The sequence below is a fragment of the Schistocerca nitens genome, unplaced genomic scaffold, assembly GCF_023898315.1.
Source record: "Schistocerca nitens isolate TAMUIC-IGC-003100 unplaced genomic scaffold, iqSchNite1.1 HiC_scaffold_363, whole genome shotgun sequence".
NCBI lineage: Eukaryota > Metazoa > Arthropoda > Insecta > Orthoptera > Acrididae > Schistocerca > Schistocerca nitens.
Window position 1 is genome coordinate 264,052 of NW_026045897.1, and position 13,659 is coordinate 277,710.

At 45.1% G+C, this 13,659-nt stretch overlaps 1 protein-coding gene across 1 annotated transcript in view; it reads right to left on the reverse strand.

Moving 5' to 3' along the window:
• Window positions 1–1,856: 1,856 nt before the first annotated feature.
• LOC126228329 (uncharacterized) overlaps window positions 1,857–13,659 on the reverse strand; it is a 103,501-nt gene continuing 91,698 nt past the window's right edge. Inside the window, exon 4 of the mRNA XM_049942283.1 lies at window positions 1,857–2,008. Within this exon, the coding sequence (XP_049798240.1) occupies window positions 1,879–2,008 (130 nt within the window). The 3' untranslated portion in view covers window positions 1,857–1,878. The remainder of the gene's footprint in view (window positions 2,009–13,659) is intronic.

Here is a 13,659-nt window from a genome sequence, read left to right on the forward strand (position 1 = left end):
GTCCACTCACGATTACTTCTTATCACGCTACTTCAATGGCAAAACTTTGTCTTGTAGTATTCGAAACCGTAGGGTGCATAGGAGAAGCAAGATGAAAGAACATCAAGAAGGCATCTCCAGGAGAAGAAGTAGATAGTTGCGATAGGCACATTACATTTACTGGAATGGGGAAATGATTGGTATATATGCTAAGACTTTTCTTCGTTTGTCCCATTATGAGCATGTAGTAATTAATAAAGTTGTAACATATGTGCATACAATTCATTATTAATTATTAATGATGCTTCGGCACCCAAAATATACTTTGAAGAGCGTCGCGCTCTTGAGAAAGTTGGTATTGCTTGTAGTAATAAACTAAGGCAAATTTGCTGTTCAAGGGTACGATTCCGCTGGAGTTATGTGGTGTCCGTATAGTGCACGTAACATAGAAAGTGTTTCACAATTCATATTACACACTTCTATAGGTTATGGAGGGGACTTAGTAGATCATGTTTTACATAGGAATCCATGTCTCGAAACCTCATCTAACGACGCTATAGTGTCAATATTGTTGGCCCCGGCACCTGTAAGTGTACGTATATACAGGCTGATTCAGTGATGATGTTACAAACTCTCTAGGATGATGGAGAAGGACAAATGAAACAATTTCAGGTAAGGCTCCCTGTATTGGAGACAAACAAGCCGACTGATAAGCGAAAACCGTTCTGACACCTCTGACAGTGGAATACACCTACAGGTATTGTTGTTGCTAAGATTGTAATGTAGGGAACTTTCAGAGGTGGCAATATAGACCAAAACAAGGAAAAAATGTATAGCAAACGTGGGCTCTAAAACGCATACCTTAGGAGCACTTCTTCATCTTCACTGCTGTACAACACACAGCCGGCTCCTCTAACTCTGATGCTCTGTAGTGTCTTTGGATGACGTTTCCGGATATCGATTACTGTGTAAAAGTTGTTCTCCTAAGTCCCCTCCACATCCTCTAGAAACGTGTAACATGAACTGTGAAACACGCTGTATAGCAAACCAGAGCAATCTGCTGAAAAAAGTAAAGTTACAGACTGGTCAACGATCGTGAGCCAATGTAAAGCCGAAGATAGTTGTTTTATGGGCCAAATCCGTTTCACATACGTATCCTTGTACCTGACATAGATCCTAAGAATAATTCTAAAAAACAAAGCGAGATTAAGTACATATTATTTATGTGTAAGAATGTAGCGTATACGACGTTTGGTAAAAGAAGTTTTCGTCCTAAATAAAGGCATTTGTTTGCAGCATATGACTATTGTTCAGTTTTTTACCGAAACTGGGATCATATCCGGTTCTATCCCGATGACGTCTGCCTGGCATTTCCAGTATCAAATGATGCAAGATTGAATAAGCTGGCTTCAACCTTCTATGGAAATAAAATAAATATGCATGCAACAGAACTTTTGTTGGAAAGATTACGGTATTGTAATTCAGACTGCGAGGCGCACACACAGATACTACGATTTCAGATTGGGGCTATACAGACAGTTGTGGTACGCTAACATTTATTAGAGTCTCAATAGAATAAAAAGAAGTGCTTCTCAGAAGCAAGCGTAGAAAATGGCCTCGTGGATAAGCAGGCTTCACTACCATTGTGGAAAGTACAGGTTCACGAACGGTTTGAATAAGGAAAGGAAATATTGGATATCTCAATGGAATGCATTGGGTTGGCAGGTGGTGATTCGCTGGACATCATTTTCGGTAAATAATGGTAACGACGTGTCCAATTTTGTGTAATGAAACAAAATGTTTTTATTTTCTTCAGTTGGTTTTATTTACAGTAACTGAGTGATCGTAGAAATATGTGGAGGGCTAAGTCAGCTCGGTACCAGAAGAGCAGTGAACTGGTCAACTGCTGCGTGCCGCGCCCCACCACTCCGCGGAGTCGACGTCTGTGTCGCCCTGGTCCGAGCCCACGCTCTGGTCCCAGTCACCAGAGTCTGCTACCCACCACGACCACGGGGCGCGCTTGCGACCTCTGCAACACATGAGTCAAACCAATACGTTAAGTACTAATCAATAGTGATCTGTCCACTGTAGCTCAGCAGACTGCAGGAAAAAATCACGCTGAAGTATTTTAATTGTGTAAACTGAGGAGCGAAGACATGATAACACTGTCGGTCCATTTTTGGAACGCAGTGCAACAGCGGTTCTGCGTACCATCGAACAGATAAGCGCTTGGTAGTTTTCTGAAGACACGTGGCCCCAGACGTCCACGCTCAGGTCACGCAGTTTCCGTAAACTATAGGTCGACGGTTTGTGGCTAAGGAGCTGGCCACCGAAGTGTTCCATCGCGTTCACATCAGGTGAATTTGGAAGGTGAGACGTCGACGTGAGTTAACTGTGAGATTCCTTAAACTACTGTCGTAAGGTTCTGGTACTGTGACACGGACAATTATCTAGCTGGAAGATGCCATCGCTGTCTGGGAAACATCACCCACGAAGGAGTGAAGATGGTTAACACACACATGGAATCGAAGCCCACCTGAACGTGCCCCATACCGTAAATCTGCCCCCACCAACCTGCATCGGTGGATCGGTGAATGTTTCGACAGTCATTCACCTGTAGCTACTATTCCCTATAGACTGAAAAAGTAGCTTCTACAAAATTATACCTCCAATCACTGATCACAGCGATAATATTCTGCAAGGCCTCTCTCAGTAAAGCTCACGGCTCCTGGACCTGGTTATGAATGCCTGTGGTCGTTAAATCTGTGATGCTCGACTTTTTGATCAGATTTCAGCATCATGTGCGCAGCTATACTACCTTCGTGCAGAGAGGCTCAGGGATATTTCCATACCCTCTGCCCTCTCTTCTGTCTTATCAACGAACACTGTCCGTGATACCTTTCCCCGACTTTAACGCTCTTATCTTAACAACACAGCAGAAACAACCGATCCCGCCAGACGAAACTCTGTTTTTCTCCACCGATCAGCCACTCCCTCAGTATCTTTGTCAGTATCAGTAACCCGACCGTATACTAACCTCCAGAGAACTCTATAACATCCCCAGCTTCATAAGATAGTTAATGACATACTACTAAAGCAACAATAAGCATTACCATTGTCTCTGTACGCACTCGTTACTCTCCTTCTCCCAACTAGATATTCCTAATTTCCCACCATTCTTAGCTGATACAGTCTCCTCAAATTTATTTTCTCCAGAGGACGCTATATCAGAAAACATCGATTTTGTACATCTATAAATTATCAACATTATTATTATTATTATTATTATTATTACTGTTATCACTATTAGTGGCTACAGAACAATGCTGAAGATTAGATGTGTCAATTAACTAACTAATGAGCAAGTACTGAAGACGTGCAGTATGACAATAATGTTGAGGACGTTCAAAGGATTGGAGGTCAGTACGCACATGGCACGTTATGCGTCCAGGCAGCATAGCACCTAAACCTCCAAAACGATCATGTTCGACCATGCTTCCGGGTGCAATACGTGTTTCCACATCTCGCCTTGTGAGGGTACGGCCATCACTGTAGATGAGGATCGTTTTGGTGGGCCAGGTGTTACGGTGTTGGGGTGGCAAAATGTTGTGTGGATGTAATGAACTCCAAGTCTTTGAACACGGTACACTCACCGGTTAAAGTTATTGTGACTCTGTACTTCTTGCCCATGTGCTTTTTTTTCAAGTGAACCTTCGGCCCTGACTTCATTTCTATGGATGACAGTGAGCGACCGCACCGAACAGCGCAGATGGAGAAGCTACTGGAACGACGGGACTGGCATGAACATCCCCCACTGACATAAATCCTGCTGGGCACGTACGGGACGAGCTCACGTGCACCAATGGCAAACCCGCAGTAGTCAACCGTGCGGGTGGGGGTGGGGGAATGTAACGCACTGGCACTACAACTGCTTCCCAACCTCGTGGGCAGCAAGGGAGCACAACTGTGTAGTTTTCTACTTGCCGATCGATTCTGCAGGCGGGCGTCATCCGTCCCACTTCTATTGTACGTCTAGGGTATCTACACCAGTAGTTACATAATTTATTAATAGTTTTCACTTTGAGATTATTATGTTGCGAATACTGGTAATCTTATACACTGATTAGCCAAAACATTTTGGTCACTTGCTTAATAGCTTTTCTGTCCGTCTTTGCAACGAAATACATCGCTGATTATGCGTATTACATTCTGTTCTTAGGTTTGTGGAGAATTGTGCCTTTATATGTCTACGCACAGGCCGTTAATTCGCTTAACGGGCCGCCGATTTGCGTACGCGGGGATGGTACCCGATAGCGACCCAGATGGGTTCCATAGGATTTATATCAGGCGAATTTGCCTGCGGAGACATCAACGTGAGGTCACTATAATGCTCGTCAAACAACTGTAGCGCGGTTATGACTCCGAGGCACGGACAATTATACTGCTGAAATGTGGCATCGTCGTCGGGCAAGACAACAAGAATGAAGGGACGTAGGTGGTTCGCAACTGTCAGCGTATCTTCGATTACTACCACAGGTCCCGCGCAAGCGCTGGAGAATGATTCCCATAGCAAAATACAGCTCTCACCAGTCTGCGTCCATGGCGCGCTGCACGTTGCCTCGATGACAGTGTCTGTGGAGACGACCATCGACCCAGTGTAGCAAACTGTGATTCACCCGAAGAGCCGACACTTTTCCATTCCCCGATAGGCCTGTGCCCACTGTGATCGTTGGGTCAACATGTGAACACGTAGCGTTTTCTGATGCGGAGCTCCACGTTCAACAATGTACAATGTACGATGAACAGTGTGCTCCGAAACACTTGTACCTGAACCAATATTTTGCTCCTTCGGCAGATATGCCACAGATCAGTATCTATCCTACTTTATAGAGCAGCCAAGCCTCGGAATCCCACGTTCCGTGAAGAGTCGTGGACGTCCAAGCATTTAGCGCCTAGTGGTATTTTACTGCCCTTCTACCTCTTTCCGCAGAGGCTTGCGACAGTAGCACGTGAACATTCGACTAGCTTCGCCGTTTTCGATGTACCCTTTCATAGACTCTGCGTAATAATTATCCGCCCTTTGTTAAAGTCGCTTATCTTACGAGATTGCCCCATTTTCATTCCATATCTTTGCTAGGTTGATCCGCCGTCAGTGTATGCCCCGGTTTACATACTTTTGCTACCGTGTCACGTAGCCGCAATGCCACCGGGGTGCATCCAGTGTAACGGTGGGTTAGTGATCATAATATTTTTGCTGTTCAATGTATTTGCGATTTAAGTGCCAGCAACTTTGTTATGTTACCTTGTAAACTTTAACTTACAGTTCCACAGTCAGAGTGCAGACGTATTCACACTGTGAGCGCCTCTGGTGGCCTCTTCAGCTGACGTCTCATTGCATGCGGTGTGGTTGTTTAAAGAGCGCCTCATCAAACAATATGGAGGTCGGGGGCTTGCTGCTGTGTGAAGCAGGATAAACGGCGATCTCTGCCAGATCTGACGACAGACTGCAGTGCTGGAGCAGACGCAAGCGATTCAGAGTACACCGTCCAGCGCACATGGGGCGCCGCAGTAAACGTTCTCTATTTCCACACACGTTGACTCGACGACATCGTCAGTTACGATTACACTGTACACTGGACCATCGAGAACGTACCGCTGCTCAGTGTGAACGTGTCGTCCGGTCGGATGAACCACCTTTCTTGTCAGCAAGTTGGGTGGCGGTTTCCGGTCGCGGCCGTCATTTGGGTGAACGGCTACTCGGAAAAATTCACCGCGCCAGAGACTCAGACCTGTGGCGGCAGCATTACTTTGTCAGGGACACTCGCCTGAGCGTCAGGTGGAACTGTGGCAGCAATGGAAGGCAACATGGCAGCTGCGGACGTCGTGCAGAATGTTCACACCACCTGCGTTCCTTCACAGCCGCCGTCATCACCAACGGTGGTGGCATCTTACAGCACGACAAATTTCCCTGTCAAACGCTCGCAATGGGCTACAGTGATTTGAGTAGCACGATCGTGGACTCACACTGATTCCTTGGTCACCAAATTTGCCGGATGCGAACCAAATGTAACACAGCGAGGATGCCATCGGGCTCCATGTCCGCACCCGCAAACCAACAGGTTTTTTAAGGAGATGGTTGATCTGTGCATTTATCCTTCCGTATGCTATCATATAGCAATAAATGACTAGTTTTATACGGCAAAGTGTTTTGTGAAGTGGACGAAGAACCTAAGGCCCCAACAATTCATTATCGTCATTTTCGTTAGTATCATCATCATTTCAGATCATCAGTTTTCTCACCAGAAAGAGCTTCGAGATGACACACATCTTTTTCACCCCAACGAACAAGCTGGCTGGACCTGCAGTCGAGAGGCGTTCAAATTCCGTCCTTCCATCGTGATTTACATTTTCGTGGTTTCATTAAACTGCGTAACAAAAATACCAGGATAGATCGTTTTAAAAGGATCCTACCGGTTTCCTTCCTCATGCCTTGCCAATAAGGGCTGATCGCCCTTCCTTTATTTCTTGTTGCTTACGTCTAGTGAACAAAAATATCCACTATTAAGTAAGATGAGCTAAACTTTCCCGTTCTTCCAATAAAACGAAATCCAGCATTCGCCTTCCCTAACGCCAACCTGACGTGTTGATCCTGTTCACACCATTTCATATCGCTCTGCAGCTTTAGGCCTAAATGTTTAATCGAAACGACTGTGTCAAGCTGCACCCAACTAATGCTTTATTAGGCCGTTGCAAGACTGTTTCTTGCTCAGCCGTAGTAAGCTACGTTTTTGTACACGGAGAGCAAGCTGCCATTTATGATACAAGTACAAATTTTGTCCAACTCATTTTGTATATTCCTACACTTACTCAACGACGACACGTTCCCGTACACCACGATGCCATTAGCAAACAGCCGCAAATTGCTTCTCACCCTGTCCGTCAGATGATTTATGTATGAGGTCCGTTCAAAAAATTCCGGAACATTCGTAATTTCGTGGCCGTGGTGAGTTGGAGAGAAATGCGGTTGGCATCCCTGCTCACCTCTGTGTTTTGTGTTTAAGTTCCGGAAGTTTCAGTGTTGAATGTTGGTTATTCTGTATTCTGTACTGAGTGGAACGTTGTGTCGCACCGTTTGCGAATATCGAGGTGGCAGAGTTAGAACAGCCACGCTTCTGCATTGAACTGCGCGTGAAACTAGAGAGACACGCCAAATGATGCAGGAAGCCTATGGTGATGGGTCCTTAAGCCATACTCGGCCATACTCGGTGTTTCGAACGGTTCACACGGTTTAAAAATGGGTGGACGGAAGTTAAAGATAACCCTTGTTCAGGACGCCATCCGGCGCCAACCGACGACGCTCGTGCAGGTGAGTCAACGATTCTGTGCATTCCTTCGAATACTGACTGTCCGGGAGACTGCAGAAGAATGTAACATTTCAGTCGCATCATGTGATATCCTGACACAACACCTTGAAAAGTCTCATGTTGGCACCAAGTTCGTTCCACGGCTCATTAAGTTTTGGAAATTTGTAGTAAGGTCTTATGAGACCAAACTGTTGAGGTCATCGGTCCCTAAGCCTACACACTACTTAATCTAACTGAAAATAGCTTACTGTATGGACAACGCGCACACCCATGCCGGAGGGAGGACTCGAACCTACGACAGGAGAAGCCGCACGGACCGTGACATGACGCCCTAGACTGCCCGGCTACTCCGCGCGGCCGGCTCATTAATCAGGACTAGAAAAACCTTCGCCTCGCAATCTATCAAGAGTTTCCAGATGGCGTAAATGTGATCGAAATGCTCCTTAAGAGAATCATAACTGGTGACGAGACGTCGGTTATGATGTTGAGACCAAGGTTCAGCTTCACAATCGATCTGGCAAGGTTTTCTAAAACCAAAAAAAGCTAGTCAGGTCAAATCAAACGTCAAAGTCATGCTCATAATTTTCTTTGGCTCTGAAGGATTAGTTAATCATGAATTCGTGCCACAGGAACAAAGTGTTGATCGATGATACTTTCGGGACGTGTTGCGACTCTTGAGAGAAAAGAAAACGGCCTGAAATGTGGCGAGAGAATTCATGGATCTCGCATAATCACAACGCATCCGCATATTCGTCCCTGTTGTGCGTGGCTGTTGCACAAACTCTCGTACCTGACACCTGTGGTCTGTCTTTTATTTCCAAAGTTGAAAACCCCGTTGAACGAACGAAGATTTACAACGACAGACGAGATGAAAGAAAACTAGCACACGGCGCTTCACGCGATACAGCAAGAAGCGTACCAAGATTGCTTGCATAGTTGGGGACGGCATTGGAGCGGTGTGTCAACTGTGGAGGAGAATATTTCGAAAGAGACCAGGCACAATAAGTAAAAGGTAAACGTAGAAAAGTTTTGTGGACAAAGTTCCGGAATTTTCTGAACAGACTCTTCTCCTTCTTCTTCTTCTTACGTTACGGCCTCTGTAGGACCACGGGTAGCCCCTTCGTGGACTGCATTTTCCTCTTCTTCTCCCAGGACCTCTTCATTCTTTCTCTTCTTCTCTCCCGCTCTTCTTCCGAGATCTTCAGTTTCCGTTTCTCCTGTCGGCTCCACTGGTGACACTCTAATCTTTTTCCTGTATTCTTCTCTGTCATTGATCTCCGGCATATTGGTCGGTGTATATTTGTTCCTCCAATTTTCCTTTCCTTCGACCTTGATCCCCAATTCCAACCATTCCTTCCGAAGTTCAATAACCCACTTGGTTCCTGTCTTTTTCCCTTGTCCTCCCTGTTGTTTCCCACACTCTCTTCGTCATTCTGTTCATACTCATCCTAACTACATGTCCAGCAAATCTTGCCCTTTTGTGTCTAATTTCCCCGGATATTGTTCATGTTCCGGTACAATTCTTCCCCAGGTCTTTGCATCTACCTCTCTCCACCTCTTTTGGGACATAGTATTTTTTTCAGTATTTTTCTCTCTTCTTTCTCTAGTTGTTCTGCCCCATTTCCTCCTAGTGTCATCGTCTCAGCAGCATATAATACTGCATTCCTCACCGTTGCCTTGTAGTGGCGTAACTTTGCCTCTGTGGATATATTCTTTTTGTTATATATGTCTCTCGTCATGCAGAAGGCTGACCTCATCTTCTTTATCCTCTCTGTTATTCTCTTCTTGCTCCTGTTCCTTCCTGTTATAAATTCTCCCAGATATTTAAATTTGTCCACCATTTGCACAGTGCCTTCCGGTGTTTGCCAGTCTGCAGTGGTATTCAATATCTTTGTCTTGTTGTAGGCGATCCTCAGCCCCACCTTTCTGGCTACCTTACTTAAGTTGTGTCTTTGCGTCTTCTTCCGTCTCACTTACTATTGCTATGTCGTCTGCAAAGGATTGGTAGTCCACTTGAGCCCTGTTGTGCTTTTTGTCCCCCACATGGGTCTTTGGTATTCCCATTTCCTCTTTTATTGCTCTCCACTGCCTGATCACTTCGTCCAGTGCTATACTGAACAACAATGGTGACAATCCATCTCCCTGTTTAACACCAGTCTTGATCTCAAATTCTTCTGACAGTGCTCCTCTGAATTTCAGCCTTGCTTTTGTGTCTGTCACAATTTCTTTTAATAGTTCTTGTGTAGTTCCATCAAGTCCTCTGTTCTTCAGGATCCTAACAAGAGTCTGTCTGTCGATGGAGTCATATGGCTTTGTGAAGTCCACGAAGGTTATTACTGTCTTTTTGTTTTTTAAGGCCCTATGTTCTATCAGCTGCTTCAGGATAATCTGTTCTATACAGCCTCTTCCCTTCCTGAATCCCGCTTGGTAGTCGCCTACTGTCGTTTCTACCTGTTCTTCTACTCTCTTGAGCAATAGTTTTGACGGCACCTGAACAGACTCGTACATACAAAATAAATAAAGGGCATCGTACGATTTAAACAGATTTCAGGTTGGTCTCTATGGACCGAAAACGATAAACTGGTGACAGTTTTTTTGATAATCGACTGCAATAGGAGATAATTGATACTCAACCAAACTGCCACACGTCATAATCAGACTCCATTAAATGTATAAATCCACCAAATTAAAATTTTTTTCCGTTGAGAAATAACAGTAAGAGAATTGATAAAGTCAATGGCAGTGACTGCCATATCTAACTACTAAAAATCTTTATGATTTTCTTCTAATGGATGATTTCTTAAATGAGTAGTTGAGAGTCTCATTGAACGCACGTTGAGCGAAGTCTCACAGAGCAGATATGGGAGGGTCAGTGTCGAGCCATTAGTCCCGCAAGACTACGAGTCCTACAAAAGGTGTACAAGCCGCCACTGCCGAGGAGGCGGCGAGGTGCCAGGTGCAGAGGCGCTGTGTGTAACCAGAGGTCTGCCTATCAGGGGCAGCCTGCGCCTCGTCGGATAGCAACAGTGTTTGCAGCATATTGAGAAGTAAAGGATTGTTTTCAGTGTGACATTTCCGCCAGCGCCAGGAATGCACAGCGACTCTTTCCCACTGCTTAAAAGCTACGGAGTGTGCAGGACTGTGAAGAAGTGCACCCTGCAGTTGTCCTCCATTCTGGGAAACGCTGGGCCGGGGACAGTTTAGAGGTCAGTTCTAAGAGATGGAATGAGAAGAAGCCATCCCGCAACTTTATGCTTGCGGGCGTGGCTGACTTAGGTTGATAATTTTTTGGTAAGAAACTGTAAGGGCACGTACCATTGGTTAATATAAATAAATTCTGGAGTGAGAGAACGCGCTTGACCAGTGCATGCATGGGGAGGCCTTTCTCGCTGGACAGATAGTGGTACCCAGACACTGCCTGTTTCCGAGCTGCAGCACTGAAATTCCCCACTGCTGGTTAAACATATTAAAATCGAGTACGCGATGGAGACTGCTGGCTTATTAGAACGTATCTCATTGGGCGGCTCTCAGAAGAACAACTGTCATTGGCGATCAAAATCGAAGCTCACATTCACAAAGTGAGAGTGAAAATTCCCTTCTTGCCGGAGCGCTCTGTAGAACAGTTCCATACGAAACACGACAGGGGAATTTTCGTCAGACAGACGGACTTCGACCTCGGGCTCTGGGGGAGACCAGGCTTCGATGCTAGGCGGGTGGGTTCCGCAGCCACCACAGCAGCCACTGGCCGCTACCGGGAACTCCCTGTACGGTAAACAGCAGCTGTGTTCACAAGCCGGATTGTAGGAGGCGAGCGTTCTCAATAATGGCAGGACCTTCACATTTTTATTCCAAGTACGTTTATTATTAATTGCAGGCTCAACATTAGTTCAGTCAAGTAGGTACATGGGCAATTTGTTTCTGTTGTCATTTGGATCTTTCTTGATTAAAGATTAGCAATCACTGCGCGGCTTCTAAGAGCCTAGTTGCACCCCAAATGTTGTGCTGGTTCTAATCTTCTCACTAGAGATTCATTATACAATCTTTCCCAAGTTGTTGAGGCTTCAATTAAATAGTAACATATGTTAATGTGAAGGGCATTCAGTAAGTAATGAAAAACTTTTTGCGGCCAATTTCCGTCGAGAAAATGCACAATACGCTGTGGCACATCGTGGAGTATTCCCGCTTCAGCTTCTATAGCACCATGAAGTTCCAATAGGTGGTACAGCTATACGTACGTTGCCTTGAAAATGGCGTCTGTAACGAGATGAGTTCCAACAATGGAACTGTCACTGAATTTATTTTGGCAGGAAACCAGAGCATCGCAGACATTCACCGGTACTTCTAGAATGTGTACGCAGACCTGGAAGTGAACAAAAGTACGGTGAGTAGTTGAGTTAGACATGTGTCACTATCGAAAGAAGATCCCGCAGATCTGTTCGATTTCCCACGTGCCGGCCGGCCGCACGTAGCTGTGACTCCTGCAATTTTGGAACGTGCAGACACTCTCATTCGACGTAATCAACGGAGCAAAATCAACACCTCGCTGCTCGGCTGGACGTCTCTGTTGGTAGCGCTGACACACTCGTCCACCCGTTGGCGAAATCAAAGGCGTGTGCCCGCTGAGTTCCTCGTAGCCTAACAGGAGACCATAAAGAGCGAAGGATGACCATCTGCGGGGAATTGTTTGGCCCAGTGCGGGATATACATGGATAGCGGGGAGACTACTGATGCAGCAAGACGTTCGCTCCGTTGTCGACCAGCGGAGTGGCGCCAGGCGGGCATACAGCCCCCTGTAAGGTGGCATGAGGCCGTCGCATTGAACGGAGATTGTATGGAAAAATGGGCTGTTGTAGCTATAAGAGTGGGGAATAAGATGGCGTATTGGAATCCTGAATAAAACCAACCTGCTTTCAGAAAAAAGCTGTTACATTACTTATTGAACGCCCCTCGTTATTGCAGGCTCAACATGCGCTCAGTCAAGGCAATAGATGCATGTGCGATTCTTTATGTGCTTCTTTCTTTCCTTCCTTCTTGATTAACAACCAGCAATCTTCTGCGAACTTAGTTGCATCCCCAAATGTTTCGCTGATTTTAATTTGCTCACTCCAGGTGCATTGTGCATTATTCGACGTTTATCAAGGTGCTGGTGCTTTAATTATATTGTAACCCGTGTTAATACTTCATAAAAGTAACTGTCCTTTGTTATGTATGCAGTCTGTGAGTTACAGCACCCATGTTTTTTAGAGTCACCCTTGTTAATTAATTAATTAACCTACGCCTACATCCGAACTCTGCAAACCGCTACTAGACATTTCCTTTCCTGTATCACTTGGAAATAGAACAAGGAGAAAACAATTGTCTATATACCTCTATGCAAGACCTAATTTCTCTTGTCTTCGTGGACCTTACACTACATGTGCTTTGACGGCAATAGGATCGTTCTGCAGTCAGTTTCAAATGCTCATTATTTCAATGTTATCAATAGTTTTCCTCGAAAAGAACGTCGCTTTCCTTCCAGTGATTCTCAGAGGAGTTAGCGAAGTATCTCCATAATAACTGCGTGTTGTTCGAACCTACTGGTAATAAATGTAGCAGCCCGCCATTGAATGTCGTCCTTTAATCCTACCTGGTCTGCATCCCAAACATTGTCAGTACTCAAGAGTGTGTCGTACTAGTATTTTATGTTATGTGGTATCCTTTGCGGAAAAATATTACCACCTTGCAGCAATGTCAGTTGCATTTGGGTAATCTTCAGAGTGTCCCGTGTATGCTGGATTGTCTGCCTTTCTGCTCCACAGTCGCTCTTTGTAGGCGTATTTGGTTTCCTTTTATACAATGACTCCGCACACTTGCAATGGTTCATCTTCATTTGGTTAAGAGTTATACAGGATTTTCTTCGATGGACAAAGCCAGAAGGGTTTTCAGCAGTACTTTCCTAAAATCCTCCCAATAAGCCGAATTCGACCATTTCATATCGCTAGACATTTAATCGAATGTACTGTGTCAAGCAGCACACTATAGATGCTGCCTTCGGATATTCTGGGTTTGTTTTTCCTACTGATTTGCAGTAATTTACATTTTGTACATTTGAAGCTAGCAGCTATTCATCACACCAAGAAGAAATTTTGTCTGAGTCATCTTCTATCTTCCTACAGTCATGCAATTTCGACACCACAACATCATCACTGATTATTGGAAGTAAGTGGAGCAAGCAAATAAAGTGGAATAATGGCCTTCCTCAAGGGTCCATCTTAGCTCCTCGCCTCTTTAGCATTTGTATTGCAGATACACCTGCAACAACATCTCGAAAATTTTG